Source organism: Eptesicus fuscus, chromosome 5, assembly GCF_027574615.1.
Source record: "Eptesicus fuscus isolate TK198812 chromosome 5, DD_ASM_mEF_20220401, whole genome shotgun sequence".
Lineage (NCBI taxonomy): Eukaryota > Metazoa > Chordata > Mammalia > Chiroptera > Vespertilionidae > Eptesicus > Eptesicus fuscus.
In genome coordinates, this window is record NC_072477.1 from 6,578,999 (window position 1) to 6,596,953 (window position 17,955).

A 17,955-nucleotide genomic window follows, 5' to 3' on the forward strand; every position below is an offset into this window, starting at 1 on the left:
TCATCTGTCACACAAGCCCCCTTCTCTACTCATATATCACCTTGAGTCCCTCCTCTATTCAGCTGTCACACTGAGCCCACCCTTCACACATGTGTCATACTGAGCTTCTCTACTCATGTGTCACATTGAAATTCTTCTCTACTCAAGTATCACAGAGACCTTCTTCTACTCATATGTCAACTGAAGTACTCCTCTATTCATGTATTGCACACTAAGCCTTTCCTCTACCCGTGCGTCACAGTGAGCTCCTCCACTGAAATGCCATGCTGGGCCCAGACTTCACTCATGTGTCATACTGAGCTTCTCTACTCATGTGTCACATTAGCTCCTCCTTTGTACATACGTCATACTGAGCTCCTCCTTTCATATGTCCACTGAGCCTTCCCTGTACTCATGTGTCACACTGAGCTTCTCCACTACTCATTTGTCACACTGAGCTCTCTCCTCATGTGTCCCATTGAGCTCCTCTACTCATATGGCACACTGAGCTCCACCTTTCCTCATGTGTCACACTTAGCCTCTTCTCAACTCATGTGTCATACTGATCTCTCCCTTCGCTCGTGTTATATTGAGCTCCTCCTCTACACATGTTTCACACTGAGCTCCTTTTCTATTCATGTATCACACTGAATTTCTCCACTCTTAAGTCACACTGAGTTCTTCCTCCACTACTATGTCACACTGAGCCCCTCCTCTAATTGTGTCACACTGAGCTTCTACTCTACTTAGGTGTCAAACTAAGCACTTCCTCTACTCATATGTCACACTGAGCCCCTCCTGTACTCATGTGTCATATTGAGCCTCTTCTCTTCTCATATGTCACACTGAGCTCCTCCTCTACTCATGTGTCACACTGACCTCTCCCACTCTACTAATTTGTCACACTGAGTTCTCCTACTTTTACTTTCAACTGAGCTCTTTCTTCACTCTTAGGTCACATTAGGCTCTTCCTCTACTCATATGCCATTCTGAGTACCTCCTCCACTCATATGTCACACTGATCTCCTCCTCTAATCATGCATATATTGAACACCTTCTCTACTCATGTAATATTTACCCCACCCCCACTCATATGTCACACTTAGCCACTCCACTCACATGTCACATGGGGGTCCTCCTATCCTCATGTGTCACACTGAGCCACTTTTCCATTATAAGTCACACTTAGCTTCGTCTCATGTGTCATAGAGACCTTCCTTTACTCATGTGTCACACTGAGTTCCTCCTTCACTCATATTTCACAGTGAGCTTCCCCTCTCTTCACGTGTCACCCTTTGCTCCTCCTCTACTCATTTATCACACTGAACTCTTCCTTCACTGCTGTGTTATACTGAGCTCCTCCTCTACACATGTGTCACAGTGACCCCTCCTCTACTTGTGTCACACTGAGCTCTTCCTCTATGCTTATGTCTAATTGAATTCCTTCTCTATTCGTGTGTCACGCTGAGCTCCGCCTCTACTCATGTATTATACTGAGTCCATCCTCTACTCACATGTCCCATCGAGCTTCTGTTCTACTCATGTACACTTCCTTCATTGATGTGTCACACTTAGCTCCTCTTCCACTTGTGTTTCACAAGGAGCCCCTCCTCTATTCATATGTCACGCTATCCCATCCTCTACTCATATGTCACACTGAGGTCCTCCTGTACTCATGTATCACACTGAGCTCCTCCTCTACTCACGTGTCCCATTGAGCTTCTGCTCTACTCAGGTTTCACCCTGAGCTCTTCCTTCATTGATGTGTCACACTTAGCTCCTCCTCCACTTGTGTCTCACAGTGAGCCCCACCTCTACTCATATGTCACACTATGCCATCTCTACTCATATGTCACTCTGAGCTCCTCCTCTTCTCATGTGTGAAATTGAGTTCCTCCCCTAGTCATGTGTCACACTGGGCTCTGCCATCTCTCATTTGTCACACTGAACCCCTCCTCTACTCATATGTCACACTACTCATGTGTCACACTTATTCTCTTCTACACTCATATGTCACACTGAGCTTCTCTACCTTATGACACCTTGAGCCCCTCCTCTACTCATATGTCACACTGAGCACCTCCTCTACTCATGTATCACTAAGCTCCTCTTCTACTCATGTGTCACACTTATCCCCTCATTTGCTCATGCGTCACACTGACCTTCTGTACACGTGTCCCATTGAGCTCCTACTCCATTCATGTTTCATATTGAACTCTTTTTTTCACTGATATGGCATACTTAGCTCCTCCTATAGTGAGCCCCTCCTCTGCTCAAATTCCTCACTCACATGTCACAATCAGCTCCTCCTCTATTCATGTTTCACAATTAGCTTCTCCTTCACTCATTGGTCACACTGAGCTCCTCCTGTACAGATGTGCCCCATTGAGCTCCTACTCTACTCATGTTTCTCGCTGAGCTCCTCCTTCACTCATGTGTCACACATAGAACCTCCACTCATATGTCACACATCCCCTCCCTTGCTCATGTGTCATACTGACCTCCTTCTGTACACATGTGTCACATTGAGCTCCTACTCTACTCATGTTTCATACTGAGCTCTTTTTTCATTGATGTGTCATAGTTAGCTCCTCTGCCACTTGTGTTTCACAGTGAGCCCCTTCTCTGCTCAAATGTCCCACTGAGCCTTTCCTCCACTCACATGTCACAATGAGCCCCTCCTCTCCTAATGCGTCAAATTGCACGCCTCTTCTACTCATGTTTCACCATTAGCTCCTCCTTCACTCATTTGTCACACAGAGCTCCTCCTGTACATGTGTCACATTGAGCTCTTCCTCCACTCATGTTTCACATTGAGCTTCTGCTTCACTCCTGTGTCACACTGAGAGTCTCCTCTAATAATATGTCATGCTGTGTCTCTCCTCTACTCATATGTTACACTGAGCCTCTCCTGTCCTCATGTGTCACACTGAGCCACTCCTCCACTCATATGTCACACTGAGCTACTTCTTTATTCAATTGTCACATGGAGCCCCTCCTCCACCTATATGTCATACTTAGCTTTATCTCATGTGTCACAGAGACCATTCTCTACTCATATGTCACACTGAGCTCCTCTACTCATGTTTGGCACTGAACCCCTTCTCTACTTATATGTTATACTGAGCCCCTACTTATATGTTATACTGAGCCCCTTTTCTACCCATATGTCACACTGAGCCTCTCCTTTACTCACATGTCACACTGACCTCCTTCTCTCATATATCCACTGTGCCTTTACTGTACTCATGTCACACTGAGCTTCTTATCACCCATATGTCACTCTGAGTTCCTCCTCTCCTCAACTCATCTCACATGGAGCCTCTCCTCCACTCATGTGTCATACTGAACTTTTCCTTCACTCATGTGTTATACTGAGCACCTCCTCTACTCATGTGTTTCACCAAATCCCTTCTCTACTCATATGTCATACTGAGCTTCTCTGCTGCTCCTATGTCCAACTGAGTGAAGCGCTCTTTCTTCACTCTTATGTCACACTGGGCTCCTCTTCTACCTATATGTCACACTGAGCCCCTTCCTTACCTATGTGTCACCCTGGGCTCTTTGTCCATCCATATGTCACAATCTGCTCTTCTACTCATGTATCACATTAAGCCCCTCCTCCACTCATTTGTCACACTTATCCCCTCATTTGCTCATGCGTCACATTGACCTCCTTCTGTACACATGTATCACATTGAGCTCCTACTCCATTCATGTTTCATAACGTCACACTGGCCTTCTGTACACATGTGTCACATTGAACTCCTACTCCATTCATGTTTCATATTGAACTCTTTTTTTCACTGATATGGCATACTTAGCTCCTCCTATAGTAAGCCCCTCCTGTGCTCAAATTCCTCACTCACATGTCACAATCAGCTCCTCCTCTATTCATGTTTCACAATTAGCTTCTTCTCCACTCATTTGTCACACTGAGCTCCTCCTGTACATATGTGTCACATTGAGCTCCTAAAACCAACCTCTACTCATGTGCCCCATTGAGCTCCTACTCCACTCGTGTTTCACAATGAGCTCCTCCTTCATTGATGTGTCACACTTAGCTCCTCCTCTACTTGTTTTTCACAGTGAGCCCCTCCTCTATGCAAATATCACATTGAGCTTCTCCTCTACTCATGTGTCACAATGATCCATTCCTCTACTTATATGTCACACTGAGCTTCTCTTCCACTTATATGTCACACCGAGCTCTTTACTTCTCATATGTCAAATTGAGCTCTTCCTGTACTCATGTGTCACACTGAGCTCTGCCTTCACTCATTTGTCACAATGAGCACCCCCTCTACTCATGTGTCATACTGAACCCCTCCTTTGCTCATTTGTCACACTGAGTTCCTCCTGTACACATGTATCACATTGAGCTCCTCCTCTATTCATGTTTCACACTGAGCTCCTCCTTCATTCATGTGTTACACTTAGACCCTCTACAGATATGTCACACTGTGCCCCTCCTCCACTCATATGTCACATTGAGTTCCTCCTTTACTCAGGTGTCACACTGAACCCATCTTCCCACTCACATATCATATTGAGCCCCTTCTCTATTCATATGTTACACTGAGCTCCTCCTACACTCATGTGTCACACTGAGCTCCTCATGTGCCTATTGAGCTTCTCCTCTGCTTGTGTGTCATACTGAGCTCTACCTCTACTCATGTGTCACTCTGAGCCCCTCCACTACTCATGTCACACTGAACTTCTTTGCTCATTTGTCACACTGAGTTCCTCCTCTTATGTGTCACACTATGCTTCTCCTCTATTCATGTGTCACCTGATCCCTCCTCCACTTATATGTCACACTGAGCCCTTCCTCATGTGTTACACTGAGCCCCTCCACTAGTCATAGGTCACACTGAGCCCTTTCTCACTGTGTGTCACATTGAGCCCCTCTTACACTAATATGTCTACTAATCACGTGTTGCACTGAGCCCCTGTCAAATTAATGTATAACACTGATTTTCCGTCAATCCTATAGGCCATACTGGTTCCCTCTTCTACTCATGTGTCACATAGAATCTTTTCTCCTTTCATGTTTCACATGGAGCATCTCCTGCACCCTTGTGTCACAATGAACTCTTCTCTCACTTAATGTCACATGTGCCCCCACAATGTACCACATCCAATTTCTCCCCAACCCATGTGTTACACTGAGCACTTCCCCCACTCATGTGTTATACTAAGGCTCTCACTCACTCATGTGTCACATAGAGTCTCTCCTCCTCTCCTGTGCCACACTGAGTACCTCCTTACCATGTGCCACACTGAGCCCCTTTCCCCACTTATGTGTCACAGCGCCCTTGAAATACACCTGTCACATAGAGTCCCTCCCTCACATGTCTCATACAGCATGTCCTTCATCCATGTGTAACTGAGCCCTTCACTATGTATCACACTTGGGTGTCACACCGAGTCCTTCTCCCACTCATTTGTCACATGGAGCCCCTCCCCACACTCACGTGTTGCATGGATTTCCTCTATCCATGTGTCATACTGAGGCCCCTCACTTATGTGTCCTGCTATATTCCTCCTCCACTCATGTGTCACATGGATCCACTCCCCCACTCATGTGTCACATGGAGCCCTTCCCCAACCCATGTATCACATGGAGCTCCTCCTCATCTGTGTACCCTTTCCCCTTTCCACACCCAGTTCCCCTTAGCGCCTTTGATAGTTACTAGCCTCCGACCCTGAGCCAGGCTGTGTGAATGTGGTGTTGGTGGGTGAGTTTACTGTGAGGCCCATCACAGGGGAAGGCGGACGTATGTGCAGGAATAAAGGTAGATCTTTTTTTAAGACAACATTTTATTGGGATCTCTAGAAACATATAATCCAACCACTAAAGTGCCCAATTCAATAGTTTTTAATACATGCACAGGTATGTGTGACCATGCACACATTTGATTTTAGACCATTTTCATCACCCCTATAAGAAACCCCACAGGCTTGAGCTCCTCCCCATGCTCCCATCCCCGCTTCCCCAACCCTAGTCAGCCCCTCATCCGCTTTCTGTCTGGGGGAGACAGCTCCCGTGGGGCTCAGTGACTCCGCACAGGCTCCCAGAAGTGCCTGCTGAGCCCCATTGCAGACCTAGAAGGTGAGGCAGGTGGGATGGGATCAGATCTCTGATGTCACTCACAGCTTCTGCGCCAGCATTAGGCATGCTCCCCTGCCTTCCCCTTGCCCCCCCACCCCCATTTCTCCCACCTCTGCAATCTGGCCCCTTCCCACAGTCTCCTGGGCTTCTCATGGAGATCCAGGCCCTGGCCAGCAGAGGGAGCGGCAGGGCGAGGTGGGTTGTGCCACTGTGCCACAGGTCCCCAGCGGCATGCCACGCTACCTGGGCTGGCTGTCCCTTGCTGTCGCTCCTCTAACCGCTAGCAGCAGGTGTCCTACCTGCCATCACGGCGCTTGCGTTGTGCTTCCTGGAGGAGGGTCGCGGCCACAGTCAGTAAGTGGGGGGTGAGAACGGCTTCATCCAGGAGTTGATGCCCAGTTATCCAGCGCCTAGATGATGCCTTTCTTCATCCCCTTCAACCAGCGCAGCCCCGGACCCTCCTCTGCACCCCTGGCTGCATGGGACACGCCCTCACGCTTGTGCTGCCCTGCTAGTCTCTTCCCAGCATGCTCTTCTCTTTCTCTTCTGCAGCTCCCCGAGGTCCTGGAGGGGTGCCTGGGGCTGGGCCATTTCTGAGATCCCATCATTGGAGGGCAAGGCTATGCCCCCAGTGGGACACTCCCCAGGGCTGGGCCCAGAGCCGCCCTCTGACTTGGTGGCTGAGAGCAGACAGGCCGGATGTCGATCAGGGCGTGTCTGGGGCCCTCTCCCACCGACAGGGCTGTGCTGTGCTTTCGTGAGGGAGCTCTCTGAGGGGATCTAGCTCCCAGGAAAGAGGGGCAGGTGTTGGGGAGACCATGTCCATTGTTCCCAGGACTGGGGGAGGCAGGGCTCCGAGCAGACTGACCCTTCGCTGCCACAGGAGGAGGGTCTCCTTGAGGGGCCTTAGCCTCTACCCAGGACTCTTCCATGACCAGGAGGCTGAGGGCCCTCATAGGCGGCTGCTTCCTCTCTCCTGGAACCCAGTCTGGAGACAGTCCCAGCTTCCCCAGGACTCCCAGCTCTGTGTCCCCTCCCTCAGAGGAAAGCTGCCAACAGGTGCCCTGCTTTTGCTCTTGTCCAGCCCTGCCCAGTCTGGGTGCCCAAAGGGCACTAGACCAGTGTCCCCCTGGGCCATGGCCTCTGTCTTTTGTGTCCCTCACTAACTCGGGTACCTGGCGGGAGGTGACCTGTGCTCATCCCCTGTGCTAGTGGCATCCTTAACCCACTAACCAGCCATGCAGCCAGCCCAGGCACATGCATAGGAGGAGGGGGGGAGGACCCTTAGAGTAGGACAGGGGTCATGGCTTCCCTCCTCCTTTCCTGTCCTAACCCCCTTGCTCTCTCCTCCCCTGCCTCCTCCACACCCCCTCTCCCGTGCCCCCTCCTCACCTTTGCCACTTTGGTTCTTCATGGCATCAGGAGGTGGTTGTTCCTTCGGGAAGACCTTCCTGTGAGGAGGACACAGCTTGCACAAAGGCCGGGTGACCTCATGGGGCAGTGGGAGTGTGTGGTGTGTGCATTCGTTAGGTGAGTGGGTTGGAGCAAGACGTGTGTGAGTGTGTGTGTGTGTGAGACAAGGGGAATGGAGGTGCCATCATGGAATGCTGTCGGCTCAGGACAGGCCTTTATCCCACTCAGTGATGCCGTTTGATATGAAAAGAGGAGTGGACAGTGTGTGGCAGGCGGGCCTCTCTCTCCTAAGATTCCTCTTTGCAGAACTAAACTGACCTCTGCGGAGGCCTGGGTTCTGCTGCCGGGGTGGCTGTGCGATGTCGTAGGTGGAAGGCATATCAGAAACAAATCCTGTTTGTTCTGGAAGACCTTGTCAGGGGTCAGGATGAGGGCTGCTTTTTGGGGCCACCATCCCCTCTTAGTGATGCCCATCAGCCAGCAGCAGGGTGCTGGGTGGCTGGGTGGGGGTGGGAGATGGGCTCTGTCTGTTGTTTCCTCCTTCCCCCTCGAGGAGTGGGCCAGGGCTGCCCCAGTGGGCGGGGAGGGCCTTCAAGCTTCCAGAGCTCCTGCCACACCTCTCACACGGGGCCTGTGCCTGGAGCCCCTCATTGGACCAGCGGCCACTTGAAGGAGGGATGGGCAAATCCGATCTGAGTGGTGAGTACCTGAGAGCAGTAGCGCTCAGGGCAGGGGTGGGCTGAGGGGGGAAAGAGGTCAACGGCCTCATCTGGGGTGGAACTCAGGAGTCCCCCTTGTCTCTCAAATGGTGCCAGAGCTTGGTGGATGCCAGAAATCAGGGGGGTGGGGAAGGTGGACATGGTGCATTTGGGCAAGGTCTAGCATGGCCATGGGCCTACGTGCTGGGCACCTGTTGTCCAGAGTAATTAGACGCTTGAGTTTTTATTTTATTTTATTTTTTTTGTGGTGGCCATGATGTCAAAGCCCAGTATGTCATTTAATACGAATTTTCTTTCTTTTTTGTTTCAGGAGTAAAAAAAGGTTTGTATTGTGTGTGTTTTTAACTGTTTCTAGAAAGTGGGGACCTCATCACCCAATGTCTTTGCCTTTTCAGCCGTCCTCAGCCCCGGGGGCTGCCTCTGTTCTCTGTGAGTGGGGAGAAAGCCCCTCTGGTTGGATTTGGTGGGACCCAGGGCGGCCAGGACTTCCCGGTCAGGTGGTGTACGAGGCCATGGCCACTACTGTGCTGGCAGCCCCACTGGTCTACCTGTGTGTGCGCGCACACGTGCGTGTCACTGTGGAAAACGTGTGCACCATAGTGGGTGTTGGGACTCCCGACTCAAGGACAGGTCTGATTTTTTTGGTGACAAATTATCTCTTAGGCCTTAACTAAGCAGTGGTCCCATTGACCCTCCAGCAGCGCTGACCTGGGCTGCAGGGACACGCGGGGTCATCCATCCATCCCCCCAGCCACTCAGGACAGCCCCTACCAAGTAGGCATGTAGGTTTGCCCTGGGGGTCCAGTCTCTGGTACCCCAAGGCCCCCCTGAACAAGGGACCGGTGCTGGGAGTGGCCTCCTCACCATGACCCCAGGCTCTGGCCCCAGAGAATTCACACCAAGGGATGGGAGCCCCGGAAGAGTGTCACCTGGGAACAGATGGGATTTTAGGAGCCAAGGGCCCTTGGAGGCTGTGTCTTGTTGCCCCTCACACTCCCCTTCTCTCTTGCCATATCCCAATCACGGACGAGGAAACTGAACCTGCGAGAGGGGTGTGCAGCCAGTCAACCTGGAACTGGTGGGGTGGGGACAGGCCCAGAGGTAGAGCTCAGCCCCTGGCTCTAAACCTGGAGACCCTGACCATGATCTCCTGGTGCTGCCATCGGGGCTAGATGCCTGGAACAGATGGACAAGTGCGTGAAGGCCAGGAAGGGCATAGGGCATGAGGCCAGTGTGGAACTGGGGAGGGCTCAGAAGTCAGGGGTCAGTGGAGGATGTGGCTTTCCTTAGGATGAGTGGAGAGGGACAGGCTTGCCAGGGGGATGGGAAGTCAGGACCCTGGAGAGCCCCTGACCTATGAACCTGAGGTCTGCTTGGTGACCTCAAGGGAGTGCCTTCAGGGGCAGATTCCTGTGCTGAGGGGACAGCCCTGGGTGCCAGGCCTACAGGCCCAGCTGCAGTTCTGGGTCCTGTGCAGGGTGGGGCAGGGGGTCTGACCTGGGCTGCTGCTGGGTGGGTGGACCCCGAGGCCAGGCAGGGGGCCCTGGGTGAGTAAGTGTGGGATGGTGGCATGAGTGAGTGCTGAGGGAGCCAGTGCCCTCCCTCCAGGCTTCCCTCCCCCCACACTGCACTTAGCCCGTGGGACCCTCCCCCTTCTCAGGGCTGAGCACTCTCAGAAGAGCCATTTTGCCACTTCAGGGCAGCGTGAGGACCTTGGCTTTCTCCATTGGGTGGGGACGGTGGCGGGAGAGTTAGAAACTGCGGCTCCTTGGTTCTCAGACCCTGAGTTAGGAGGCAGAGCACAACCTACCCACCTCTCATTTCTCGTCGGGGAGGAAGGCCCAGGCCAGAGGTAGGACTTGGATTTCTGGGGTCCCTACTCTGGACCCTCAGGAAGAGGCAGTTCCCAGTGTTCCCCCTTCCTGGATTGTACACCAGGTGCCAGGCAGGGCTTGTTTCAGTGGGGAGTTCCACCCTACCACCTCCTTCCCTCCCCCCTCCTCCATCCTGTCTGCCCCCCCCACTCTCTACCTTCAGAACAAATCACAAAGTCAGATAATCATTTATTCTGCTTTATTTTGGGGTAGAATGGAGGGAGCATGCAGGGAAGGGTCTCATCCCCGTGGCAGAAAGCAGTGGTCTGGGAGGAACACTCTCAGCAACTCAGCACAGTCTCGGGGGGGTCTCACATGTCCTCAGTCTCTTTTGGAGCCCCTTGTGCTGTCAGTGCTGGGAGGGGGTTTGGGGAGCCCTCAGTGTCCTGTGGAGTCAGGGGGACTCTCAAGGATGCAAATCCGGTAAGTACTGGTGCGATGGGACGTTCTGTGGAGCAGATTGTCCAGGTAAGAGGCAGAGTCAGGGTCAGGCAGTGAGTGTGGCATGGGCTGGACCAGACTGTGGGGTGGCTCGCTTTGCAGGGGGCGGTGGGGGTGGGATGGGGAGGCACCACAGCACACGTGAAGATGTGGGAGTGGGGTCGGGTCCAGGGGAGCAGGAGCACCGGAGCTGGAGGTAGAAGTCAGTGGAGCACCCAAGGTCAGTGTCCCAGGATGGCACAGGTGGCCATGTTGCCACTTCAGGGGGGTGGGTCTCTGGCATCTGCTTGCTTGGCTGCATCTGCTGTGCCCGATTCCTCACCTGGCCTGGGGTCATGGGGTCATTTCCTGCTCATCACTGCTTTCTCCTATCATTGATCTCACTCCCAGTGGTGGGCCTGGGACCTGGAGAATTAAGACGGAAGGAATGTGTAGCCCTTAGCTGGCTCTGGGTCTCTGATGACTGGCTAGTCTGTTGGCACTGTTGATGTTGCTGGTTGATGAGTGGAAGAGATCATTGCTCTTCTTGAGTGGGTTCCCCTTGAATCAGGAGTGGCAGGAGGAGCGCTGGGTCCGAGCGAAGCAGACTGAGGCACAGGGAGGCTGAGTGGAGGTTGTGTTGGGTATCTGGCGCAGAGGAGTGGAGGGTTTGTTGCTGGTGAGGAAGTGTTTTCAGTCATGGTCCAAGTCCTCGTCATCCTCAGGGAGCTCCTCTAGCCTTGCTCCGCCCCTGGCCTGTCTGCCTCGGAGGGGGACTGGATCCTCTGCGCAGATCATGGCCAGGAAGTGGGCCAGGCTCCTGGCCGCAGGGTCCTGATGAGGCAGATTGGGTTGATCTTGGTCCCCATACAGCTGTCTGTACAGGAAGTCAAGGATTCCACCAGAGGCCCGTGGTGGGGCTGGGGGGGTAGGGGAGGAGTCGGCCGCCGCAGCCTCCTGCATCTGGCCCCCTTTCTCTTGGTCCCCTTCCGCGTTAGCTTCCTTCACCTGGACCCCTTGTGCGCCGTCCTCCTGCGCGTCGTCATCTGCCTGCGCGTCCTGCGAGGTGTCTTGCAGGCCGTCATGCAGGCCACACTGACGGTAACGTTGCAGGTCGTCTTGCAGGGCTTCTCGCAAGACGACATCACTACCGATGACGTGCAGCTCCAGGTAGTGGCTCTTGTGCAGGGGGGGCTGGGGTCTTACTCTGGGAGCGACTCTGACACAAAAGCGCTCGCACAGCATCATCCAGAACTCGGGTGGGAGGTGGAGGACCCGGGAGCCCCGGGGCATCAGGGCCCTCTGTTCGGCCTGTTCCTCAGTCCGGATGGTGACAGTGCCCACGAGAGGGGGCATCTGGGCCAACAGTTGGGTGATGGCCATGGCGAGGCCACGGTCTGTGAGGAGGGACGAGTCCAGAATGAGGCGCAGGGAGCGCGTGGCTGGCAGCAGCGCCACTGGCAGCGTGGGCGCGGGCAGCAGCGGGAGGTGCTGCTTCGCCCTCAGCATTGCCAGCACGCCTAGGGGGGCCAGCGCGTCCTTGCTGATGTGCAGGTCTCGGAAGAAGTGCAGGAAGAGGCTCCTCATCTGGTCCATGTTGAGATGGACGAGGAGGTAGCTGAGTATTTGGTCCTGCTGTACCGGAGTCAGGGCCGCTTGCTGTTGGGTCTGCCTTCTTGGCTCTTCCTGGGGAGGCGCAGGCTCATTCTCCTTTTCTTCTCTCAGTTCTGGGAGTTGGTCCCTGAGGGACCGTTCTGTGGTGACAGGACTCTGGGGCCAGGTGGCAGCGCGGGCCCGGGTGTCAGTGCGGACCCGGGTGGCAGTGCGGGCCCCGATGGCATTGTTGGCCCGGGTGTTATTTCGGGCCCTGACGGGATTGTTGGCCCGGGTGTTATTTCGGGCCCTGACGGGATTGTTGGCCCCGATGTCAGCGTGGGCCTGGATGGCAATGTGGGCCCGGGTGACAGTGTGGGTCTGGGTGGCCGTGTGGGCCCGGGTGTCAGCGTGGGTCTGGGTGTCAGTGTGGGCCCGGGTGACAGTGTGGGTCTGGGTGGCAGTGTGGGTCTGGGTGGCAGTGTGGGCCCGCGTGTCAGCGTGGGCCTGGGTGGCAGTGTGGGCCCGGGTGACAGTGTGGGTCTGGGTGGCAGTGTGGGCCCGCGTGTCAGCGTGGGCCTGAGTGGCAGTGTGGGCCTGGGTGACAGTGTGGGTCTGGGTGGCAGTGTGGGCCCGGGTGTCAGCTTGCGCCCGGATGACAGTGCGGGCCCGAGTGTCAGTGCGGGCCCGGGTGACAGTGTGGGTCTGGGTGGCAGTGCGGGCCCGGGTGGCTGTGCGGGCCCGGGTAGCAGTGCGGGCCCGGGTGGCATTGTGGGCCCGGAAAGGCCCATGGTTGGGGTTCTGCAGCGGCAGAGAGCTGCTGCCATCTTGTTCGGGCCTCTCCATGACATCGAAGTGGAAGCGGCCGAAGAACTTGGCCCACTGCCCCGGGAGAATTACGGTGAGCCTGTCATTATTCAGGGAGGCTAGATCCTCTGTGTTGAGAAGGATCATGATGGGCTCCTCGGTGCTCTCCAGGTAGCAAGACCACACATCCAAGGCAGCCCTAATCGCGATAGTCTTCATCACCAGCGGAGGGGAGCTGGCTTCCACGGGAGAAAGGTCTCGGGAAAAGAAAGCGCAGAACACTCTTTTGCCGGTTTGCTCATCGAATTGAATGAGGGAGGCGTACAGAGCGGTCATGTTGACTCCTGTGTCCAAGTAGAACTGCTTGTGGCACTTGGGGTGATGGAGGAGGGGCGCCTTGCGGAAAGCCCGCTTCACACTTTCGAAGGCCTCCTGCTCCTCGTCACCCCAGTGGAAGTGGTTGGAGGTCAGCAGCTGCCGCCGCAGGGGCTCCGTGATGGCAGCGAAGCGCTCCACGAAGTGGCAGTAGGGGGACATCAGCTCCATCAGGGTTTGCAGGGACTCCTTAGAGAGAGGGATCGGGTAGTCCCTGATGGTCTTCACGACGCTCTTGTTCAGCCTCACCCCTTTGGGGGTCAGGACAAAGCCCATGAATTCGACAGTGTGTTGGTGGAACAGGCTCCTGTCCAGTGAGCAGTAGACGTGGTTGTGTCGAAAGCGGACCAGGACTTGGCGGATGTGTCGGAGGTGTGCCTCCTGGCTCATTGAGTAGATCACGACCTCATTGCCGTAGGAGAGCACAAATTTGCCCAGCATGTCTTTCAGGATGCAGTGCATCACGCTCTGAGGGATGAGAGGGTCTGAGCAGATCTCAAAGGGCTGATAGCTCCCCTTCTGTTGAAGCTCCAAACCAAACGCTACTTTCCATAGCTCTTCTGTTGCCTTTTTCTTGCCTTCCTCCACAACGATCCCACGCAGCTCCAGCCTTGTGAACCACGTAGCTCCATGTAACTGTTGGAACAGTTCTGGAATGATCTGTCTCTCCTCCTGCAATTCCCCCTCTTCATTCCCTAGCTTGGCTGCTTCTTGCACCCCAGCACCCACAGGTTCCGGAGGAGCCACAGAGGGACACATGGCGGCGATGTTGCTGTGATCACTGTCTCCAGCCTGCTGAAGCTCAGAGGGCTCTGATTCAGAAAGATCATCGGATCCGTCTGAGCTTGGCTGGTCGGAAGTCTCATCATCTGCTATCTTCGGGTTGAACACGTCGGCAAGGTCGGAATACTGGGGCAGCAGGCCGGGCAGCAGGCTTATGGCATGTCTCTCGAGCGTGGTGGATGGTGGGAGTGGGCTGAAGCAGTTCTTCAGGCAGTAGGGAGAGTGGAAGGTGCAGCGGCCTCGGGCCCAGTCGATATCGGGGGAGTGGACTCGGAGCCAGTTGATGCCCAGGACCACGGAGAAGTTGGGTGAAGGAACGATGTCGAATTCAATTAGCTCATGGTGGTTCTGGTGAAAGCACACCAGAGGCTCAGTGTGCAGCCACACGGGCTCGTTGCCAATCAGGGAGCCATCCATGGTGTGGATGGACTGCGGGTAGGGCTTCTCGAACAACTCAACATAGTGCTCCTGGGCAAACCTCTCATCCATGAAGTTGGAGCTTGCCCCCGAGTCCACCAGCGCCTGGACCGCGACACTGTGGTAAGGGTTCACCCTCACCATGAGCAGCAGGAAGACGTGCCTGCGATCGATATCGGGCTGGATTTCGTAGGTCAGCCAGCTGCTGACCGGCCACTTCTCGGGAGCAGGTGAGTCCTTCCTGGCCTTCGCGGTAGGGTTCCGAGAGTGGGACTGTGGACGCATCCTGAGCATGGCCTTCTTCTCTGCCAGGTTCTCTTCTATCTGCAGGACGAGGGCCATCAGACTCTCCAGCGAGTCTGGCTGAGGGAGCTGGAACAGATACTGCCTGATCTCCTCGTTGAGCCCCAGGCACAGGTGGGCCTGCAGGACCTCGTCTGGCCAACACAAGGTGGGTACCAGCTCCCGGAACTCGTTGATGTAGTCGATGGCGGCGCGATCCCCTTGCGCGATGTTGAGCATGGTGTCTTCTGCCACACGCAGTTCCTCCTTGTAATGGAACGTGTTCGTCATGGCCTCCACGAAGGCTGGGTAGTTGGTCAGCAGGGGGCTTCTTTGCCGCTTCAGGTTTTGGGCCCATTCGAGGGCCGTGTCTGAGAGGTGCCTGATGATGAACCTCACTCGCCGGCGGTCGTTGCGGAACTTTCTTGGGTAGCCTTGTATGATCATGTGGCAGTGCACAAAGAACTCCGGGTAATCTCTTCGATCGCCCGAGAAGATTTGCGGCTCCGGCACGCGGCCCATTCGGATCGCTTTCATCAGGATCTCGATTGCTATTTTTTGCTGTTCTTTGAGGTCTTGCATCCAGAAGTACATAGAGGTGAAGGAGCTGACCCTGCCCCTTAATTCCAACTCACCGGGCTCCTCCTCCTCCTCCTCGTCGTCGTCACTTAGGTCAGTGTCGTCGTCGTCTTCGTCCAGCTCTCCCTCATTGACCGATGCTTCTTCCATCTCACCAGGCGCCTCACCGATGGGATCCCCCACTTCCTGACGGGAAGCCTTGCATGACTCCTCCAGGTCTTGGAGTAGGTCATTGGGTGGATCCTTTATTTCACTATGTCGGCCACTGGATGGCTCCTCCATGTCTTGGAGGAGGTCAATGGGCAGCTCTCCCATTTCCTGGGCTGGGCCTTGAGCCGGCCCCGCCGCCTCCTGTACTCCGCCTTCTATCTCCATGGTGGTGTTGGATGAGCCCTCAGAGGACTCCATTTGTTTTGATGATGGATTCTTACGCTCCATCATCGTCTCAAATGAGTCTTCAGAGGGTTCTATCATTTCGTCGGATGGAAAGGAGTGTTCTCTGAAGACTGGTAAGGTGGTGATGCGTCCAGTCAGTGACTGGGATCACAGCGATCAGAACCTGGTGGGGGTAGGGAGATGGGCAGTAAAGGCAGTGGTTTAGGGTCTCAAGAGGTCAGGGTCAGATTCCCCAGGACAAAGTGAATTTCCAACACATTAGAACAGAGAGAAACTGGGGAAGCCTTCGGGTCCCATGTGTGGTACCCACAGGGAGAGAATAGAGAATGTGTGTCAACCCCTGACCTTCCTGCCCCCTCTCTCCCAGGCTTCCTCTGCCTCTCTGGCCTGCCTACTTCCCAACGGCTGTGAGAAATTCACAGCCCATAAATTTGGTGGGGTGATGGGCCCAGAGCACCATCGCAGGCAGGCACCTGGCAGAACACACTGGCCGCCTCATTCCACCCTGGCACACGTGTCTGGTCAATGCTCCTTCCCTCCTGTGGTCACCCGAAAGTCACTGAGCTCACGTGTCAGTGCTGTCCAAAGCCAGCTCTGCAGGCCAAGTGCTCTGGAGCTAGCTTGGCCTTGGTGTGAGACGAGAGCCTCTAGCAGGGATGCCTGCTATTTAACAAGTTCAGGGGAAGAGGAGAAAATGGGCACGTGGCCACTATGCTGTCAGCTGGCTCAACTGCCCCAAATAGCTTTATTTCCTTCCCTAAATTCAAAGTAGAAGTTGTGTGTGTTGGGGGGGGGGGTGGGCGCTGGCTATAGAGCTCTGGATTCTGGGTTTTATTTTTCCCATAAATATTTAGAAAACAACGAGGAGGTGCCAGAGACTTGCACATTGCGATGTGATCCCAATTCAGAATTTTGGGGCTAATTTCTCTTCCTCTCTTTCATCCACTTGCAATGCTGTGTTTTCCTCAACTCAGAGCTGTTGAGGAAACTTGCCGGTCATCTCCCCACCCCTCCTAAAATCTCTACTTTCCCTGGATTGCCCTCTCTGTCTGTGGGGTTCAGGAACTTCCAAAATTTGGCCTCAGTTCCACACGTGCAAAACATATTGACTTGATGTACCCGCTCCCCCGTCCCAGTCTTACTGGGTAGGGCTGACCCCTTCACTCTAGCAGACATACCCTCTCTGTTGCTAATTGGTTTTCCCCTAACATAACTTTTATGCATCTTGTTAAAAGTTTAAGCTTTGGGTGTATCCAGTTGAGTTGTGATATTGAGTGAGGCGTAGAGGTGGGAGGTATCTTTGACATCTGATTGTCTTGGAGTGGACTTTTGAAAATCTAGTCATGGTGTTTTTAGTGGACCAAGACTGAATTTAAAGCGATGTTTTGGTGGGGTTTTGCACATTTCATCTCTGCTGGGGCACAGCAAACTGAGTTCTGGCCACTCAATAGGTTAGCTCTACGGTTACTGCTTTTTATTTGTGTAGCACCTTTTGTTACTTCTCGGTTTTCTCCATTAAAAACAAACATTCATGCTCTTTTGTAAAACTCTTCATTGCCTAACGTCCAAACCATCCAATGAGATATAAAATTCTGATCTGCTGTTTCTCGAAATTAAGTAAATTGTTGTTAGCATGTCATTAAGTTTGATCCCACAGGACCTCTGATGAAAACTTCTGTTGTTTATTTACTGTCTGCATTATTAAGCCCAAATGTTTTCGCATAAAATTCCCGACACATAAATTCCCAAAAATCATTTTCGGGCTAAAATTTTAAGGCCATAGAATAATAGAAAATTCTGATCATGCTATTTCTCAAGGTAGATATTATATTTTTTTAGCATAAAATCTCCTCATCACCATCTTCTTCATCATCACAATCTCCATCATCATCAGCATCTCCATCACCATCAGCATCTCCATCATAGCAACATACATAGAATACCTTGCATAAATTAACTTATTTTCTCTTCATAAAAAGTCCTATAAGCTATGTGTTATTCTAAAATTCCAAGTCTCTGGTATAAAGTTCTAATTGAAATACTAAATTTGACTAAGTAATTCACCTAATTTTCTATTAGGAATAAAAATCTCAGTATGTCTCTTAAGACCCATAAAACCCTTTTTTGGCTAAAATTTTAAATTTAAAAATTTAAATTGGCTAAAATATGAAAGTTAAAATATAAAACCTCAGCATCTCACTAA

At 53.2% G+C, this 17,955-nt stretch overlaps 1 protein-coding gene and 3 non-coding genes across 4 annotated transcripts; 3 read left to right on the forward strand and 1 right to left on the reverse strand.

Annotated features, from left to right (window-relative positions):
* The first annotated feature begins 6,452 nt into the window (after positions 1–6,452).
* On the forward strand, positions 6,453–6,533 carry MIR337 (microRNA mir-337). Its single transcript, NR_129000.2, has one exon. It is a non-coding gene; the product is annotated as a microRNA mir-337 (primary transcript).
* Positions 6,534–11,213: 4,680 nt separating this feature from the next.
* Positions 11,214–15,830, reverse strand: RTL1 (retrotransposon Gag like 1). Its single transcript, XM_054715399.1, has one exon. The coding sequence runs from the start codon at positions 15,828–15,830 to the stop codon at positions 11,214–11,216; it is 4,617 nt and encodes a 1,538-aa protein (XP_054571374.1).
* On the forward strand, positions 14,076–14,157 carry MIR127 (microRNA mir-127). Its single transcript, NR_129005.2, has one exon. It is a non-coding gene; the product is annotated as a microRNA mir-127 (primary transcript).
* MIR136 (microRNA mir-136) lies at positions 15,748–15,823 on the forward strand. The gene has a single exon (NR_129004.2). It is a non-coding gene; the product is annotated as a microRNA mir-136 (primary transcript).
* Positions 15,831–17,955: the final 2,125 nt, after the last annotated feature.

Bases quoted from the DNA above. Each gene is read 5' to 3' on its own strand.
- RTL1 (XM_054715399.1), bottom strand. From the start codon at position 15,830: ATGATAGAACCCTCTGAAGACTCATTTGAGACGATGATGGAGCGTAAG.